At 37.1% G+C, this 21,369-nt stretch overlaps 1 protein-coding gene across 1 annotated transcript; it reads right to left on the bottom strand.

The window, feature by feature from the left end:
• Nucleotides 1-5,825: 5,825 nt before the first annotated feature.
• On the bottom strand, nt 5,826-19,685 carry LOC111896087 (uncharacterized). Its single transcript, XM_052766467.1, has 11 exons — nt 19,384-19,685; nt 19,287-19,313; nt 18,955-19,108; nt 10,981-10,984; nt 7,009-7,231; nt 6,862-6,922; nt 6,690-6,767; nt 6,484-6,572; nt 6,320-6,401; nt 5,967-6,090; nt 5,826-5,833 (listed from the first exon to the last, which is right to left on the bottom strand). Exons 1-11 carry the CDS (start codon nt 19,683-19,685, stop codon nt 5,826-5,828), a joined length of 1,152 nt encoding a protein of 383 aa, XP_052622427.1.
• Nucleotides 19,686-21,369: the final 1,684 nt, after the last annotated feature.

Genomic DNA, 21,369 nt, shown 5'->3' with positions numbered 1-21,369 from the left:
AATGAAGAAATTTTATTAGTCATCAAACAAAAGTTTAATACTTGTTGTCTTTTTAAGCAGGAGTGTGGATGTGTTTTTCAAAATGATTACCTAAAAAATGTTGTACTATTACGATTCTAGATTAAACCTTTTTTAAAGCCATTACTTCCGGATATAAAGATATCTTATATTATTAAAAAGGACCAGCATACTTCCAGTTTTCTCTTCAATCAAAAGCGTAAGACAGAGCACAAATCTTTGCTAGTACTTTTTATTAAAATTTTTACACCCATTTTATCGTTTTTTGTAAGTAGTTTAACTCAGGGCATGACCTTATATTTTATAGGAAATTCAGTAGTACTTGTCATTGTATTTAAATAGATAAAAAAATGCACCTTATAATTCAAAGAAGCAAACTTTCAAAGAGGTTATTCTGCTCATTAAGTATTTTCCCACACTTGGCTTGGCTTCTAATCACAGAGCCCTATGGACACTGGTATATGTTCCTTGCCTAATCCACATCAAAACAATTAGAATTAGATAAGGCCATAAGGGTATAAGTTCATGAATCTTACGATGATGTAAACGAGGTCATTTGGATCAAACAACACATGGTGAGGTGGAGGACTAAGGGTAATTTCGTCTTTTTAGTTATTAATAGAAGGAATGGAAGCGTACCAGCTAAGCCGGTATATGCGTGAGTGTTTTGAGGAGTTTGAAGTTGTAATTGTGTTTTCACGAGCCAGATAGGATCCCTAAAAAGATATACCTGAATAAGTATCTATTAAATGATATAATAAACCAAAAAAGTGAAAGAAAATCACTAAATGAAGAGTATGTATAGCTGTAACAGAGGCGTAATTATGTTAAACTGTTCTTTTCCTAATTTTTCCCAATTTTACTAGAATGGTGAGAAATCATGATTAATACACAAATCAACAAAGAGTCAACAAAGCCAAGACATTTATGCTCAGAAACTATTTTAGGCCACGTAAGTTGCAGACTTTCTTCACCTCCATATACAGTACTAACATGTAAATTCCCCTGTAAATCAGATTTATCAATACATTAATCAAATTAAGCCTCAAATCATGGTGAAATTGACATCGTGTTACATGATACCCTATTAGTTAAACAAACCGCTTATACCAAAAGTTAAATATCCAATGGGACATTTACCTAAAGTTTCTGAATTGTTGATGTCAAAGTGTATAATATAATAGAGCAGTTGCACCACATTCACAATAGGTAAGTGATATATTGTCAATCTCTTGATCACATCTAATTAGGCTTACCAGATGACCAATTACTCGAGTCCATCATCTTAAAAATGATGTAAACTACTTGTCATCTGTCCACATTCACAACCTCATAACCAAACATGAATATTCTTTTTTATTTTTTATTTTTTTTATTACTTAATGGAATTATGGAACTTACATTACTTGTTTCCTTCCATAAACAATCTCTGAGATGAATAAGCACCAATTCAACATCTTTGGTCTTCTTAGTAGTAATCATATCCAAATTCTCTTCCCAATCATCAATCATAGCATTAGCACCAAATTAAGCCTACATAAAACAAAAAAGTCAACAGCTTGGATACTTTTTTTTTGTCTTTTTTCTTTTTGAATTTCGTAAATAATTTATATAATCATATTAAATTTTACAAAAAAGGACAAAGTTGACTTGCCTGAACTGTTGATGATACCCTAGTAAAAGAAGAAAGTTTTTTTGCCCACCAGGCTTACCGCTATTAAGTCATTCTGTCCAGACCATTTCTATTGATCCCTCACTCAATGATCTCTTTATTGGCACCACCCCTGCCATGATTGGAGAATGTAATCCCACTAAACAGAGCTCTGTTCAGAAAAAGAAAACATTACCAATATCGACACCGGGTACGGGTCCGACCCGTCTTTTTCTATTCACTCGGGCACCTTTATTCACCAAGATTGTACCTAACCATAAATCTGCCCGTCTTGAGATTCCCGGGATTACCCCTTTTGCATCATCGAGTTGTGTGATCTTTCTCCTTAGTAGATTGTAAACGAAAACCACACGTTGGACTATAAATGCTTGCGGAAACATTTTTGACAGCATCGATGCTTTCACTTTCACAAGCCAAACATATAGTCCGTAACATGGAAGGTGAACTAAAGCGATGCCAAAGTACCTGCAGGATGTGAAAAGTCATATCTACCCCCGATAGAAATATACATTCATATATATATATATATATATATATATATATATATATATATATATATATATATATATATATATATATATATATATATATATTTCATTGGATGCAATGCAACATACCACATGGGAGCCCATGGAGTAGCAATTTCCAGGAAGGGATAAGGCCACCTGCAATAATAGCCTCTCAAACTTCAATCCTTGGAAATTTTATAGTAAATAATTGATAAATGACAAAAGAAGTGGGTTCTGGTAAGTGGAAATCACCATGTAAAGCAGCAAGCAGGCATAACCCACTGGAAAATTATATAAGCTGAGCTCCACAAGACAAAGTATGTTAACCCGTGCCAAGTAAATTGCTACAAGGGGCACAAGAAAAAGACAAACAGTGAGATAATGGCATCAACTCGACACTTATTAGGATCATTAATATAGTGAATAAACAATTGGTGAATGCGATCCAATCACTTAGTAGGCTGTTGAGAACAGAATCCAGGAGGAGAAAAACAACATTCAGGGAGTGCATGCAACCAATCAACTACAATCACAACAGAGATTTATTTATAGCCAAACTAACTCAGACTCAGAATGCCAACAACAATAGTTCCGAATGAATCATAATGTACAGATATATTTGTTATGAGCCAGAAAACAATAAAAAGAGAATGATAATTAATTACAGGAAACAAAAGGAAAAAGGAGGAGATTTTAATCTCTTTTGAAGAGTGTGAGAGGTTGGTATTGTATTCCCAAATCCCAATGAAAGAAAAGGGGCAAGGGACAAAATAGGCACCAAAATACAAGGTTAGTAAGCACAACAACACCTGCACAAGTCTGTTCACATACACCAAGAATCAGCTTTAAACACTTTTAAAAAAAAAATCTCATGACTGCATGAATATCAGAAAGCTCAAGGTGATCAATCTCCTTAGCAGAATTGTAACGATTTGAAGATGAACCAGAACCCCCTTGTGATGGGAAAATTGGAACATGAAATGTAATGAAATAGGTCACCAAATGAATCAACACACCTTAAGTTTGTCTTGGCTGGTAAATGAAAGGACACTAGCTGGAAGTGATAAAATGAGAGGAACTAATTCCCTAAACGAAAAATAAAAAACAAAAATGTCAATAGATTCAAGAATAAATGTGTTAAGACTTAAGAGAGAATGTTATTCAGTTGCTTGTTTTGATCTAAGCAGTCTAAAGCATCAATTTGGTGATATAAATCCTTGCTATTGCCAGGGATTCCAATCCCAAGAAAAAATCTTGCCAAACCCAATATCTTGTCCCCTAGTATCTGCAAATATCAAATAAAAAGAATTATAAAATTTAAAATTATGAGCATAGGAAATACAAGTGGTGTATAGAAACATAATAAGATTGTGTCATATATTAAAACTTCCGGAAGCGGAAGCGAAAGTTGTCAGCCCACGAACAACTGATGAGGTGGCTGAAACAGGACCTTGATGTTGATCATCAAAGAAATTGGCCCCATCATCTACAAAATTGTATAAAAACAAGAAGCATGTATAAAAAATAATGATATCTCCCATGTTAGAATATAATTCATGCACTAACCATATTTATCTAAATTTTCAAATAGCTTCACAACATCCTTTTTCAGTGCCTTAATCTACAAAAAGAAAAGGATAATTAGAACAGATAAGACCCTTAATGCAATAATATGTCCAGTAAACAAGAAAGTTAAGAAAAAGGCACAAGCAACTGAAATTTGTCAAATTCTTCAATATACAACTACAATTGTAAAAGTTTATAAAAATTTGTAAACGCCATAACATATAATGTGCACTAAAGCTTAAAATGTATCATGGCTGATGCGATACGTTAAGTGGTCTACTAAAGCTTAAAATTTGGTTTAGACATTTTAACAAACACATAATGTGCACATTATGTTGATCAGAATACATGGCCTTTCAATTCTCACAGACCCAAAAAAATTGAGAAATAAATACAGGAAAGGAAACCAAATGACATTTTCTAACAAAAACTAATCAATCATGAGGAACACAGCGCAAGATGAAAAAATGAAGTAGTACCGATGGAAGGGGGACGGCGGCGACTTTTCGTGTCCAAACTTACATCTGCTATCGTTCCAATTTGGGAAAGCATGTGAAGGGTCTTCTTGAAAGATAATATTGCAAGGTACAGGGTAAAAGAACAATATTACAATTACTAATGACAAGGGAAGACCTTTAAAGGATAAGATTGAGAAGATGCTTCAGGAAGTTGGGAAGTATGAGTCTAGAGATGAGGAGCCCAAGAAGAAGTTGGAGGTGAAGAATGCTTTAGAGAATTATACATATAACATGAGGAACACAGCGAAAGATGAGAAGCTTGGTGAGAAGTTGACTCCGGTTGATAAGAATATTGAGGATGCGATTGATGAGGTGATTGTGTGGTTATATACAAATCAGTTGGCTGAGGGGGATAAGTTTAAGGATAAGATGAAGGAGCTTTTTCCCATTTTGAAACTTTTAGGTTAGAGGGAGATAGAGAGAAAGAGAGGAGTAGAGAGAGGGATGAGATTGAATGAATAAATGTAGGAGGCGCTGGAGGTGGGTGAAGGCGGAGGCCCTAGGGCTTCTTGTTGCTAATTAAAAGATCAACATCGATTGTAGAAGGTGGAGGCATCAATAGAGGGAACAAGGTAAAAAAAAAAGAGGAGATCAAACCATTTAGTGTGAGGGTCGATTTGGAAGAAATCTCAAACCCTTAACCTTAAGCATGATGTGAAGCGATTGATCCACAATCTCTTCGTCTCCGTCAATTCCTTGGGCTCACATAATCGAACGATGGTGGTAAATGAAGCATTCTTCGAGAAAGAAGGTGCATCACTGCAGTTTGAGGCTAGAAGAGGCAACGGCGATTGGAGGCAGTGGATGTAGGTGAGGGGTGGAGATGAGGAAGAAGAAGAAGGGGGTTTAAAAAATTTGGGATTTCATTTTCCCTCGGAGACGCGCGTTTCTTAAAAAAATATAAAGTGACATTCACAGAGGACGCACAAGTGCCCTCCGTGTTTTTTATATTTTTACATGAGACACTAATTTAAGGGCACGCAATGATGCGTGACCTAAATACATAATTTTTTGAAGAGATTACACTTTTTTAACGTCGCTCTCTTTTGCGTAACATAAATCAATGAGTGTCATGGTTTGGGCGTCGTGAAAGGCTGTTTTTCTAGTAGTGCATGTGAATCACATGTAATTCATATGTGATTCACTCGTGATTTACATCACATAAAAATTACATGTGAATCACATATAATTCATATGTGATTCACTTGTGATTTACATGTGACTCATATGTAAATTACATGTGACTTACATGTGAATCACATGTAATTCATATGTAAAGTTTGCAACCAAAATACTTCAATAAAATTATATTTTCATTTATATATTATACTAATGGATTAGTTTATTGGTCACCGAATCAGAAATCAATGATGGAACAGAAAAAACTTAAAGATTAATTAAATGTTTTCTATGATATGACGCCATTTGAGATTTGGTAACTTTCTATAAAAGGCTTTAAATAAATTGTTTACTTTCCATAGATTTTTCAATGAAAGTTGTTTGAGATTTATGAACTTTCTAGAAAAGCTATTATTTAAAATCTCAAGTGGCTTTCATGGAAAAGTCAACAAATGACAAGATTTTTTTTTTTTTTTGGGGGGGGGGGGGGGGGGGGGGGGGGGGAAAGAAGAGGGAAAATATAATGGGTTTTGTAGCAATTTGATATGGTGGTGTACGATATACCTATGAATCCTGATATAAGTGTAGGTATTTCAAGGATTCCTTGTAAAATCCACAATGATAAAGGAGAGCACCATAATCTATAGTTCCATACAATCAACTTCAAGAATAATAAGCCGCTAACATGCTGTTCAAGAAAAAAAAAACAAATCACACTATTATAAATGACATGTATCAAACTACAGATGAAAGTAATACAACATATCTATAGAAACCAATATACCACAGGGACTACTTTTGTAATTTAGTCTAGAAAGAAACAGTGGTATGAATGCCTAGACCTTAAAAAACAGTAATTCCCTTTTTAGGAAGGGTGAAATGTGATAAAAAATGGCATATATCTACAAGTGACATACCTTCTCCAATTCTTGTTGGTATAAATCTGTTCGATAATATGCAGTTGAAAATAATAAATTTGGATTAAATGAGCCAAACAGACTGCAAAATAACAAAGAAAAATGAAGTCAAATAGGGCGAGAATGCTTTAACAGGTTTTTCAAAATGCAACATTTTTTTATACCTGATTAATGATGCATTGTCATACATATTGAGCCTCTCAAAGAAAGTTAACGTATAAAATGTGAATCGATCCACAACAGAGACACCAACCTATATGTATCACAATAATCTCTACAGAATTAGCAAGAGACGCAAAAGAAATCGTGGAGTATTCCTCTATATCAAATTACAAAATTTTGAAGTTGATAGAATCCATATAATACTCACATCAGAATCTAAGTGATGTGAATATGATTTTTCCCCTTTCATGCTGCTCCCAATAGCCAAAACACCAGGTGAATGGAGCTGAAAATAAAGAAAATATCCACATTATTTTAGAATTCTCAATAAATTTATGTTTCCATTATTTCAATGCTTTAGGTAAGAAAAGGATCCAGACCTGGGAAAAGAGGGTAGCAGCTTGACATGTATCTACCATAATCAATAGTTCCTTGAACATAAAAACATGAACACATAAGAGAACAAGTAAGTCATAATTCCACAACCAATGACAGATGAGATATCATTAAAAATGGGTTCTGACCAACGCTTTTCTTTCATCTGTTTGACTGCATCATCCAAATCATTACTCTGAAGTTCATCAAAGTCTTGAAATTTAAGAAACTCATCTCCTCCATATCCTGCCATGTATAGCAGTATATGGCTTCCTTCATCACTTAAAAGTCGTTTGGATCTTGGAACAACATTTTCATGGCGACCTGTTAAAACTCTCAAAAAGTTCTTAACTATCACTTCATAGCCTCGATAGTCTATGTCACACCCCAAAACCACGAACGGCGGAAACGTTCAGGGGTGGAGGACGTCATGTACAGTATCACAACAGTGTAATATAATAAACAAGCAACAACATCATCCATTGCATTATAAGTAAAGTTTTAATACATGTGTGTTCTTTCATTGTAGTAAGACACCAAAAATATACAATCAAAATAAAAGACGAGACTTGTCTGCTCCATCTTCTCAAAACCTGGCCTCCGTACCTGTCTACTGATGACCTGAGAATACAAGTTATTTTGAAAGCGAGTATCAGCTTTAAAGCTGGTGAATTCATAAGTATATAAGTGTCATTGCCTTGTTTGTGAAAATCTGTTATGAAGGCTATGTAAATTGTTAAATGAAAATGTTGATGTAAGTATGAAAAACCCTAGAAAATCCTTTATTTTCTATCAGTTTGAGATGTAGTCTTCTACCAAGACCCGAATGTTTTGTTTGTAAAATGATAGTTTTCCTTTAATTGTTTAGTACCGAAGTACTTAGTCTAACTCATCGTTTATGTGAAAGTATAACAAAATAAAGTAACCAGGAACATGTACTACTGTAAGTGTTGTCACTGGGTACTAGGACCAGCACAACCTAGGTAACTGCTATCCCAAGGTACTAGGGTTAACACGACCTATATAACCTAATGAACATCCGAAGATTGTCCAATTGTCCTCTGTAGCAGCAGCAGGTGGAAGGAAGGGTTAGTCCCTGTAAAGGTACTCCTAGTATAAGTAATAACCATAGGCATCCGTAGATGTTCATTACCCACTGTTGCTAACAGATGGGTTCCAGAATTGTTAGTCCCGTCCATATATCCCGAGGTACTGGGGATAGAGTCCTATTCTAGATATCCCGAGGTACTGGGGATATGCAAGATAATTTACACAGAAGGTACTAATAAATTATCCTCGTAATTCATGATACAAATATTCAAATAAGTATACACAGGTAAAGGTATCAACGTAAAGGTACTCATGTAATGTCTTCATGTATCAGGTAAACATATGTAAAGGTACTCATGTATCAGGTAAACATATGTAAAGGTACTCATGTATCAGGTAAGGTACTAGTAAAGACTCATGAATGAACTGACTCTTGTGTGATTCCTTGTAATAGGAATAATGTTTTGTTATCTTCAAATTATCCCTATGATAATTTACTGTAATCTAACTAGTTGATCATGTAAGTTTACACACTCTTACTACTCAAGGGTGTGGGAAACTAAATGAAAGATGCAAACTATAACATCAATACATATATAAGAATATAAGTGTATATGCATAGTTTAGTTCAAGAATGTAAAATGGTTTTGTAAGACATCTTATGTGTTTTGAACTATGATTAACAATAACCCGAGGTCATTTTAATATACATTTCAAAGGTAAAACTTTTGATAACAATGTGTTTTTAAGATTTGAAACCATTTCATGCATCACATTTTGTAGTATGTGAAATCTGTTAAATGACAAACACAGTTCTAAAATACATATCAATGATTTAATAACATGTTTGTTTCTACTTGTATTCCCCCCCACTAAATCATTTAAAATCATTTAAAACATTGATTAGGGGTATGAACTCACCTGTAGTTGGTGATTGGAATGAACTGAACGGTATAGGATTGCTAGGTGTCAAGCGAGGACTTGTACACACACTACGATCCTAATGAACATATAATCACACATATATGCATTCAATTAGTCTTAAATCACTAAATGATAATGTTAAGATATCCTAGACACAAATAAACACTTTATATAAGTGTTATAGGCCCTAAGGATTGCATCTAAGCTAATGTGGGACAAAGTACTTGTGTTTAGGGTTCCAAAGGATCCCATATAAGAGTTTACTCCTCTTATACCAACACACATGGAGTTTACGGTTGTAAACTCTTGAGTTTACGGCCGTAAACTCCCAAACATGTGTGTTTGGTGTGTTTTGAAGTCCCAAATGCTTTCTAGAATTATTCTAACTTGGTGGCTAAGTCCTTGGAAGGGTTTAAGGTGTAGAAACACTCCATTTAGGAGTTTACGGCCCTGAGGCTAATCCCCTTAGAGTTTACGGCCGTAAACTCTAAGTATGGTGTGTTTTTGATGCTTTCAAGTCCCTTGCACTTGTGGTATAGGTTCTAGACTTTTATTCCAAGTATATGAAGGCATTAGGCACACCTTGGTGCCCCTTTTAGGAGTTTACGGCCCAAGAACCATGTCTTGGCCGTAAACTCACTTTGTTAAGTGATTTTGATGTGGTTTGGTCCCTCAATTAAGTGGGTAACAATTTCTTGTAAAGGTCTAGGGCTTTAGGTGTTATAAAAACACCCCTTATGTCCATTTATATGGAGTTTACGGCCTAAGATACACTTGGGCCGTAAACTCTCCTTTGTTTGTGTTCTTTGATGTGTTTAATGCCCTAGATTCAATGGGAACAAGTCTAGGTAATTGTCTAAGGCTTTAGGAGCCTTAAAAGTACCATTTAGTGTTTGAATTTGGAGTTTACGGCCTATGATAATCTAGGGCCGTAAACTCCCAAACTTGGGTGGATTTTGGTTTGCTTTCTTGTCCCTAACATGCATACATAAGAGTCTAAGGCTTTATCATAACACAAGTGTCGGTTTTGGCTTCGTTTCGGGAGTTTACCGCCCAAGAACACCTTGGGGAGTAAACTCCTAGATCTAATGATTTAGCCATCTAAATCATGTTATAAGCATCTAATAAGCATTCTAACACTACTAGAAAGAGTTACTCACATTTTGGTATAAAAACCCGAAGATCCGTGAGAGAGAAAATGGCTTTTCTCTAGTTGGAAATGCGAATAATGAATGAATTTAGTTCAGAATTCTATTTATAGTCCTGAGATATTTTGGCAGAAAATATTTTTATTCCTGAAATGAACTCTAATGTAATAGAGTGTTGGAATAACAGTGTTGCACAAAACCCTAGTGCACCCACTCTCCTGATATTTCCTGAAGTATAAACCCTGAATTACTCAAACTTACGTGAAACGTCTGAAAATCAACTGTGACTGCTATAACTTCTATTGAAGTGATATAGTTTGTACAGAATGGAAATTTCGGGTTGTCACATCATCCCCCCGTTAGAAGGAATTTCGTCCCGAAATTAGAATTTAAGCAAATAAGAAGTTACAAATAACTAAGCGAAAAGGTGAGGGTATTTTAGTTTCATCTGATCCTCACGTTCCCAAGTGAATTTCGGTCCACGCTTCGCGTTCCAGTGCACCTTCATTATCGGGATACAGCTTAGTTTGGTTTGCTTGACCTCTCGGTCCATGATCTCTACTGGTTCCTCCACGAAGTTGAGGCTCTTGTTGATCTCGATCTCGTCGAGTGGAATAACAAGAGTCTCGTCGGATATACACTTTTTCAAGTTCGAGACGTGGAAGGTAGGATGTACGTTACTGAGTTCTTGCGGTAGATTGAGCTTGTAAGCTACAGGACCGATTCTCGCAAGAATCTCGAAAGGCCCTATGTATCTTGGATTGAGCTTCCCACGCTTTCCAAAGTGTGTCAAGCCCTTCCAGGGCGAGACCTTCAGTAGGACTCGGTCACCCACCTGGAACTCCAATGGTTTCCTATGCTTGTCAGCGTAGCTTTTCTGTCGGTCTCTAGAGGCTTTCAACCGTTCACGAATTTGAACGATCTTCTTTCTCGTTTCCCGAATGATCTCCGGACCTGTGAGAGTGCTTTCGGGAACTCGTCCCTTAGCTAACTGGGTATCACCCACCTCAGCCCAACACAGAGGGGATCTGCACTTTCGGCCATAGAGGGCCTCGAATGGAGCTGCCTTTATGCTCGTGTGATAACCGTTGTTGTAGGAAAACTCGACAAGAGGCAAATGGGTATCCCAAGCTTTTCCAAAGTCAATCACACAGGCACGCAACATGTCTTCTAAGGTTTGGATAGTTCTCTCACTTTGCCCGTCGGTCTGTGGATGGTAGGCTGTACTCATGTCCAACCTAGTTCCTAGGGAATTTTGTAATGACTGCCAGAACCTCGAAGTGAATCTACTATCTCGGTCTGAGATGATAGATAAAGGAACACCGTGCAGCCTAACAATCTCCCTAATGTAAGTTCTAGTAAGTTTCTCCATCTTGTCTGTTTCTTTGATCGGTAGGAAGTGTGCAGACTTGGTCAGTCTATCGACGATGACCCATATGGAATCAAGTCCACCTGTCGTCTTGGGCAACTTGGTTATGAAGTCCATAGTGATCCGCTCCCACTTCCATTCTAGTATCTCCGGTTGTTGTAGAAGACCGGAGGGTTTGTGGTATTCAACTTTGACCTTTGCGCAAGTAAGACATTTACTCACGAAGGTGGCAATATCTGCTTTCATGTTAGGCCACCAGTATAACTTTTTAAGATCCAGATACATCTTATCTGAACCCGGGTGGACGGAATAACGAGTGTTGTGAGCTTCGGTCATGACCAAGTCTCTGAAGCCACCGTGTTTCGGTGTCCAGATCCAATCCATGAGGTATAAGGCTCCGCCACCCTTGGCTTCTAGGTTCTTATCCATCCCTCTAAGGGATTCACCAGCCACGTTTTCAGGTTTCAAAGCATCGAGCTGAGCCTCCTTTATTTGCGTGGACAAGTGTGAATGGATAGTTAGAGTCAAAGATTTGACCCTACGACCAGAATATTCTTTCCAACTTAGGGCGTCGGCTACTACATTGGCTTTACCCGATTGATAACGAATTTCGCATTCGTAATCGCTGAGTAGCTCGACCCACCGTCGTTGTCTCATGTTGAGCTCCTTCTGGTCGAAAATGTGTTGCAGACTCTTATGGTCTGTAAAGATCGGCTTTTTGTACCATACAGGTAATGTCGCCAGATCTTCAGAGCGAACACAACTGCTCCTAGTTCAAGATCATGGGTTGTGTAGTTAACCTCATGTGTCTTTAGCTGTCTCGAGGCATAGGCGATGACTTTACCTCGCTGCATCAGAACACATCCGAGTCCTTGATTGGATGCATCGCAATAGACAATGGAGTCTTCTATCCCTTCGGGGAGGGATAGTATCGGGGCGGTGCACAAGGCTCGCTTGAGCGTTTGGAACGCTCTTTCCTGTTTCTCTTCCCAGTCAAAGGCCACGCCTTTCTAGGTCAGGGTTGTAAGAGGTTTCGCTATGCTGGAGAAGTTCTGAATGAACCTGCGATAGTAGCCAGCGAGACCTAGAAATTGACGAATTTCGGTAGGTGTCTTTGGTGCTGACCAGTTCTCAATGACTTTGATCTTGGAGGGGTCCACGTGTATACCTTCTTCACTAACCACATGGCCCAAAAATTCGACTCGCCGAATCCAAAATTCGCACTTTGAGAACTTCGCGTAGAGCCTCTCCAATCGCAATGTCTCTAAGATTTTACGGAGATGTTGGCTATGTTCCTCCCTACTTCGAGAGTAGATGAGTATGTCATCAATGAAGACGATGACGAACTGATCCAAGTAAGGACGACACACCTTATTCATCAGATCCATGAATACTGCGGGTGCATTAGTTAATCCGAATGGCATCACTACAAACTCGTAGTGCCCATAACAAGTTCGGAAGGCTGTCTTGGGAACATCCTCCTCTAACACTCGTAGTTGGTGATATCCGGATTGCAGATCTATCTTCGAGAAGTAGTTGGCTCCTTGAAGTTGATCAAACAAATCGTCAATGCGGGGCAAAGGATAACGATTTTTAATGGTAAGTTTTTTGAGTTCTCTATAGTCGATGCACATGCGAAACGATCCATCTTTCTTCTTGACGAACAATACCGGTGCTCCCCATGGTGAGAAGCTTGGTCGAATGAATCCCTTCTTGAGAAGTTCGTTAAGTTGACCGGAAAGTTCCTGCATCTGAGCTGGTGCCAGACGATAAGGAGATTTGGCTACTGGGGTAGCTCCTGGCACTAAGTCGATTCTGAACTCGACTTGGCGTTGTGGTGGTAAACCGGGAAGTTCTTCTGGGAATATGTCGGGAAAGTCGCGTACTTCTGGGATTTTCTGGATGTCCTTCAGTTCTTGACTGGTATCGACGACGTGTGCTAGGAATGCATGATATTCCTTTCGCAAGCACTTCTGGGCTTGAATCCACGAAATGATATGAAGGCTCGTACTAGGTTTGTCGCCGTAGATAATTAAGGTTTCGTTGTTAGGAAGGTTAAGACAAACTGCTTTTTCAAAGCACAAGATTTCGGCGCGAAGAAGACTCAACCAATCCATACCGATGATAACGTCGAAACATTTAAGTGTGACTGGCATGAGATCTATCTTGAAAGTATGGCCATCTAAAGCTAAGGTACAACCTACGTATATGCAGTTTGTACTCTCTGTTTTCCCGTTAGCCATTTCTACCGTGAATGGATTATCTAATGCACATGGTTTTTTTTAAGCAGGTGTGCAAATTTGTGACTTACAAAACTTTTCTCGGCTCCACTATCGAAAAGTATGCAACCATATGAGTTATCGAGGAGGAACGTAGCAGTAACTATCGTAGGATCAGCTACTTCTTCCTCGTGGCCTAGGGCCATAACTCTTCCTACTCCGCCAGCCATCCCCGCATTAGGGCAGTTCCTCTTGTAATAGCCCACCTCGCCACATCCGTAGCAAGTTTGGCCCATACCGGCGTTTGGGGCCTGGGCGGCTTGAGCTGTTGGAGACTTGCAGTAACGAGCGGTGTGCCCCTTCCTGTTGCAGTTAGAGTAGAACATCTCCTTGCAAGGTCCGTGGTGGTGGAAGTTGCACTTGGTGCACTTCGGGAGAGTTCCAGCATATTGTTGGGTTCTGAGGTTTCCGGTGATCGATGAGAGATTGTGCCAGTTCCTTGGCACTATCAAAAGTGATAGGCCTAGAAGCTAGCACACTTGACTGGATCTGGGGCGATAGTCCCCAGATATACCTTTCGATCTTCTTGCTCTCGAGATCAACCATATCAGGGCATAAGTTCGCCAGATCACAGAACCTATTAGTGTAGGTCGTGATGTCAGATCCTACCATTTGTAGACCCTAGAACTCCTGCTCGAGTTTCTGTATTTCGCCTCGAGGGCAGTACTCCTTCATCAGCATGTATTTCAACTTTTCCCAGCTGATGGAATACGCCTTGTACTCCTGCATGGCGGCATCTTTAACTATACGTTTAAAAGATGACGACATGGATAAGAATAAATGATTTATGAATGTGTCCCATGGACTAACTCCCCATAGTCCAACAACAGAATGAATAGAATGACTAATTAAAGATGACAACATTTGGATAAAAATTTCCATACGATTAGATATCTGTCAATAATATTGGAATTACAGATGTAACAAGTTCGGGAAAAATGGCCTAGAAGTAGGCCTTACATCAACCAAGATGGAAAATTTTGACAGAATTAAGACTAGATCAAGACCTAACAGGTCTAAGATTTATACAGGTAGGAAGTTAGACCAAAGTTTTACATAAACTAGGTTATATCCAAAAGATGAGTTGACGATATTCTATCGGCGATGAGAACTGCTAGCATGATTCCTCGATCCCGACAGTAGACGTTCAATGTCCCTTATACGCCTGTCCGACCTTGCTTGCTGAGCTCGAAGTTCTCTAACTTCAGCCCGGGTTTCATCAAGTTCCCTTTGTAGATTTGCATTGCGGACCAGGGTCCTTTCATGAGCAGACTCTAGTTGGCGAATGTGGACAGCGTTAACACCAGAGTTGGCGTCAACTTCCAAAACTTGATTGATAGTCGCCTGAGCCATTATTGTGTTCCGAGAAATCCTACGCACCATGATGGGTAGGACTCTATCAGCAGAACCTCCTTCAGTGAGGTTGTTGAAACTTCGGTCGCCATTGTAGGGAATGGACTGACCTTGTTCCTGACTCCATTCAGTCAAGTTAATGGCCCACAAGGGTGTGGGTCCTAGAAACACAGGGCGGGGGTTTAGGTTTGGATTTTGAGCAGCTGGGGGTAGGTTGTTGACTTCTGGCTCCGAGTCAAAACTATCGGAAAAGCCCTCAGCATGGTGATCATCCAAAGGGATTGGGTGATCATCTTCTGGCTCTGCCTCTAGCCAACCAGCATTGCCTTGGTTTGGGAAGTACGGATCACCATGGTGAAATCCAGCCATTTTAATCTATGCGAGAAAAGGGATATAAGAAATAGCTAAAATAGACGAACTAACTAAGATAATTACAGTAAGACCAAATACCCCTATGGTATTTCTTTATGGTTGTGTTGGTAAGTTTTTAGACTTGTTGCCACATCACAACCATTCTTGGGCATATGCTAATCACTCCTTGGACCAACATAGTTGATCAGGCTATGCCATTCCCAAGACTGACTATATATCCCCAGGCTCACTTGTGATATTCAACAATCATAATACTTTTGTTCTTGTCGTTGTGACACTGATTTTAGTATGGATGCAGGCACGTATACTTTGTTAAATATTTTATTATTTAAAAGTATAACTCTGAGATAGAGTGTTTTAATCCCGATGTATTTATAGTTAGTATATCTTTTATGGGTTGATATACTATATTCACTATAAACAATGCTCTGATACAAATCTGTCACACCCCAAAACCACGAACGGAGGAAACGTTCAGGGGTGGAGGACGTCATGTACAGTATCACAACAGTGTAATATAATAAACAAGCAACAACATCATCCATTGCATTATAAGTAAAGTTTTAATACATGTGTGTTCTTTCATTGTAGTAAGACACCAAAAATATACAATCAAAATAAAAGACGAGACTTGTCTGCTCCATCTTCTCAAAACCTGGCCTCCGTACCTGTCTACTGATGACCTGAGAATACAAGTTATTTTGAAAGCGAGTATCAGCTTTAAAGCTGGTGAATTCATAAGTATATAAGTGTCATTGCCTTGTTTGTGAAAATCTGTTATGAAGGCTATGTAAATTGTTAAATGAAAATGTTGATGTAAGTATGAAAAACCCTAGAAAATCCTTTATTTTCTATCAGTTTGAGATGTAGTCTTCTACCAAGACCCGAATGTTTTGTTTGTAAAATGATAGTTTTCCTTTAATTGTTTAGTACCGAAGTACTTAGTCTAACTCATCGTTTATGTGAAAGTATAACAAAATAAAGTAACCAGGAACATGTACTACTGTAAGTGTTGTCACTGGGTACTAGGACCAGCACAACCTAGGTAACTGCTATCCCAAGGTACTAGGGTTAACACGACCTATATAACCTAATGAACATCCGAAGATTGTCCAATTGTCCTCTGTAGCAGCAGCAGGTGGAAGGAAGGGTTAGTCCCTGTAAAGGTACTCCTAGTATAAGTAATAACCATAGGCATCCGTAGATGTTCATTACCCACTGTTGCTAACAGATGGGTTCCAGAATTGTTAGTCCCGTCCATATATCCCGAGGTACTGGGGATAGAGTCCTATTCTAGATATCCCGAGGTACTGGGGATATGCAAGATAATTTACACAGAAGGTACTAATAAATTATCCTCGTAATTCATGATACAAATATTCAAATAAGTATACACAGGTAAAGGTATCAACGTAAAGGTACTCATGTAATGTCTTCATGTATCAGGTAAACATATGTAAAGGTACTCATGTATCAGGTAAGGTACTAGTAAAGACTCATGAATGAACTGACTCTTGTGTGATTCCTTGTAATAGGAATAATGTTTTGTTATCTTCAAATTATCCCTATGATAATTTACTGTAATCTAACTAGTTGATCATGTAAGTTTACACACTCTTACTACTCAAGGGTGTGGGAAACTAAATGAAAGATGCAAACTATAACATCAATACATATATAAGAATATAAGTGTATATGCATAGTTTAGTTCAAGAATGTAAAATGGTTTTGTAAGAAATCTTATGTGTTTTGAACTATGATTAACAATAACCCAAGGTCATTTTAATATACATTTCAAAGGTAAAATTTTTGATAACAATGTGTTTTTAAGATTTGAAACCATTTCATGCATCACATTTTGTAGTATGTGAAATCTGTTAAATGACAAACACAGTTATAAAATACATATCAATGATTTAATAACATGTTTGTTTCTACTTGTATTCCCCCCACTAAATCATTTAAAATCATTTAAAACATTGATTAGGGGTATGAACTCACCTGTAGTTGGTGATTGGAATGAACTGAACGGTATAGGATTGCTAGGTGTCAAGCGAGGACTTGTACACACACTACGATCCTAATGAACATATAATCACACATATATGCATTCAATTAGTCTTAAATCACTAATTGATAATGTTAAGATATCCTAGACACAAATAAACACTTTATATAAGTGTTATAGGCCCTAAGGATTGCATCTAAGCTAATGTGGGACAAAGTACTTGTGTTTAGGGTTCCAAAGGATCCCATATAAGAGTTTACTCCTCTTATACCAACACACATGGAGTTTACGGTTGTAAACTCTTGAGTTTACGGCCGTAAACTCCCAAACATGTGTGTTTGGTGTGTTTTGAAGTCCCAAATGCTTTCTAGAATTATTCTAACTTGGTGGCTAAGTCCTTGGAAGGGTTTAAGGTCTAGAAACACTCCATTTAGGAGTTTACGGCCCTGAGGCTAATCCCCTTAGAGTTTACGGCTGTAAACTCTAAGTATGGTGTGTTTTTGATGCTTTCAAGTCCCTTGCACTTGTGGTATATGTTCTAGACTTTTATTCCAAGTATATGAAGGCATTAGGCACACCTTGGTGCCCCTTTTAGGAGTTTACGGCCCAAGAACCATGTCTTGGCCGTAAACTCACTTTGTTAAGTGATTTTGATGTGGTTTGGTCCCTCAATTAAGTGGGTAACAATTTCTTGTAAAGGTCTAGGGCTTTAGGTGTCATAAAAACACCCCTTATGTCCATTTATATGGAGTTTACGGCCTAAGATACACTTGGGCCATAAACTCTCCTTTGTTTGTGTTCTTTGATGTGTTTAATGCCCTAGATTCAATGGGAACAAGTCTAGTTAATTGTCTAAGGCTTTAGGAGCCTTAAAAGTACCATTTAGTGTTTGAATTTGGAGTTTACGGCCTATGATAATCTAGGGCCGTAAACTCCCAAACTTGGGTGGATTTTGGTTTGTTTTCTTGTCCCTAACATGCATACATAAGAGTCTAAGGCTTTATCATAACACAAGTGTCGGTTTTGGCTTCGTTTCGGGAGTTTATCGCCCAAGAACACCTTGGGGAGTAAACTCCTAGATCTAATGATTTAGCCATCTAAATCATGTTATAAGCATCTAATAAGCATTCTAACACTACTAGAAAGAGTTACTCACATTTTGGTATAAAAACCCGAAGATCCGTGAGAGAGAAAATGGCTTTTCTCTAGTTGGAAATGCGAATAATGAATGAATTTAGTTCAGAATTCTATTTATAGTCCTGAGATATTTTGGCAGAAAATATTTTTATTCCTGAAATGAACTCTAATGTAATAGAGTGTTGGAATAACAGTGTTGCACAAAATCCTAGTGCACCCACTCTCCTGATATTTCCTGAAGTATAAACCCTGAATTACTCAAACTTACGCGAAAAGTCTGAAAATCAACTGTGACTGCTATAACTTCTATTGAAGTGATATAGTTTGTACAGAATGGAAATTTCGGGTTGTCACAGTCTACCTAACATAACAGTGTACTAAAATCAGCACATCCTCTCTAAAAACAGTTATGTAAATAATTAAGGGGCTATAGAAATTAACTGGACACAAAAATTAACCTCAACATTATCTCCATACAAGTTAAGCCTATGGTTTTCATTGTTGAAAACTTGTGCAGGGTATTTGTTTCGGGAATTGCAAGCCATGTCATCTGCTAACAAAAGAATGATCCTCTCATCAGGTATCCCTAATCGTTTCACAGTCCTAAACAAGAAGATTAAGAGAAAGAATGACATACAATTGTCAATAGAGCGTAAAGAAGATCGAGTTTTGTTAATCGGGAAGCGAATGGGATGATTACTGGGATTTCAGGTTGGCTCATGTAATTCAATGCCTTGGAAGTTAAAAGAGGAGGGAATTTCAGTCCGACGTAGTTTTCAGGTTGATCGCTGAAAGCGCCACCGCCAGATTCTTGTAATTTCACTGTGTGGTTAAAGTAATCGGAAATGTCTGTGAGGTCGCATTCGCTGATTTTCACTGATAGTAACGATTCGATGTAGTTTTTTTTGATGAGTTCTAGATCTTTTAAATTGAACTTAACCAGATTTGTCATGTAGAAGTTTAACGACTCGATGGCCGTGTTACGCAAAGCTAGCTCATGTAACGATTCACCGTCCTTTTCGATGATTAAGCTCTCTTGTAGATACATAATTCTCAAATTGTTACACCGCTTACCGATTTGGAGTAATCCGTCTGTTGAAAACCCTGAGCACAAATCAAGCTTCAAAACCCTAAGTTCTTGACCACAGGTTTGGGTTAATAAATCGATATCGGAATCACGAACAATCATTCGCCGGAAATGGATAGATTTCAAGCAATTCAATGAACTCGAGATTTCTCTAATGACCTAATGCTTTATTGTAGATGATCGATTCCACTCCAACTGGACATTCGATAGGACTATCTTCTCCAAATTGACAAGTCAAGATCAGATTCAGAAGAAACCGACCTACCTAATGCTTCATTATAGATTTTCCGATGAACTATACTCACATCCTGTCACACTTCAACGACGATTTCAGGATTTGAGATCGGAGGTGTGATGAAGGGTAGAGAGAGAGAGAGAGAGAGAGAGAGAGAGAGAGAGAGAGGATAGAGAGAGAGATAGGAGTTGACGTGATTAAATGTCCCTGATTTATTTTAATAAGATACCCCCGCCCCATTTTATTTTCAGATATTTACGAAAGTGCCACGAAGCATCCTAACCCTCTATTATTTTAATCTAACAGTTATTATTTACTTCTCGGGTTCTCGGGAAACTTTGAGTTCTCAAATGATCATCTCTCTCTCTCTCTCTCTCTCTATATATATATATATATATATATATATATATATATATATATACCATAATAAATAAAAATGATGTTGCCACATGTCAATCTATCATAAGTTTTGACACTTTTCCTTTTTGTGATATTTTTAAAATAAAGTAAAATCAACATGTAAATTTCTAGATTTTTCAATTTTTAAAATTAAAATCATATAATACTTATGTGGATATATGTAAAGCATTAAATGTGATAATAAATTGCAATTAGTATGTTTTTTATTATTTGTTTGAAAATTTTATTTTAAATAATATTTATTGTTTACATTTTGATGTTTAATCTTTTTTTTTTTTTTTTTTTTTTTTTTTTTTTTTTTTTATAATCAACACGTGTATTACACGAGTTTTACACCTATATATATATATATATATATATATATATATATATATATATATATATATATATATATATATATATATATATATATATATATATATATATATATATATATATATATATATATATATATATATATATATATATATATATATATATATATCACACACATAAGGTTTCAACTCGTTACTAAAAACTTACTGATTTATACAGTGCATAAATTGATAAGTGACTATCTTTATTACATAAACAAATAAAAAATATATTTCCTTATATATTTTAACAAAAACCGTGCAAATAAATCATTTGTCACAAACCAAAAGAAGTATTTAATAATCTACGATTTTATGATGGTTGCATTAGAAAATTAAGGTTGCACGTTTGGGAAGCAAAACCTAGGTCAAGGAATAGACAAAAAAGGTTTATAACGAGGGCTACTTTTTGGGAATTTTCACCAACTTTTGATTTCCCAAGATATCATTTTTGACTACCATTACTCATCATAGATGCATAAATAGTTGCATATATAAGTACATGTACCAACCACTAACGTTTTGTAACCCATTTTAAATGATTGATGGTTAAAATCTTGTTTGAGACAATGATCTAAATTAGGAGTATATTAAAGAATATATAGCACCGTTATGAAAAGAAAAATCTATAGAAAAATCCTAAAGTTTTAGGTCAGTTTATGATCTAATTATAAATTAAATTTCATTAATGAAAAAATACTGGAAACCGACTATTGTAATTACTTTGACCATCTTATACTTTTCCAACAGGTTACGTAATGAGGTGTGTGCCAAGTGG

The sequence above is a fragment of the Lactuca sativa genome, chromosome 8, assembly GCF_002870075.4.
Source record: "Lactuca sativa cultivar Salinas chromosome 8, Lsat_Salinas_v11, whole genome shotgun sequence".
NCBI classification, from domain to species: Eukaryota; Viridiplantae; Streptophyta; class Magnoliopsida; order Asterales; family Asteraceae; genus Lactuca; species Lactuca sativa.
The sequence above is the reverse complement of the archived record's forward strand: the minus strand, read 5'-3'. Positions and strand labels throughout refer to the sequence as shown.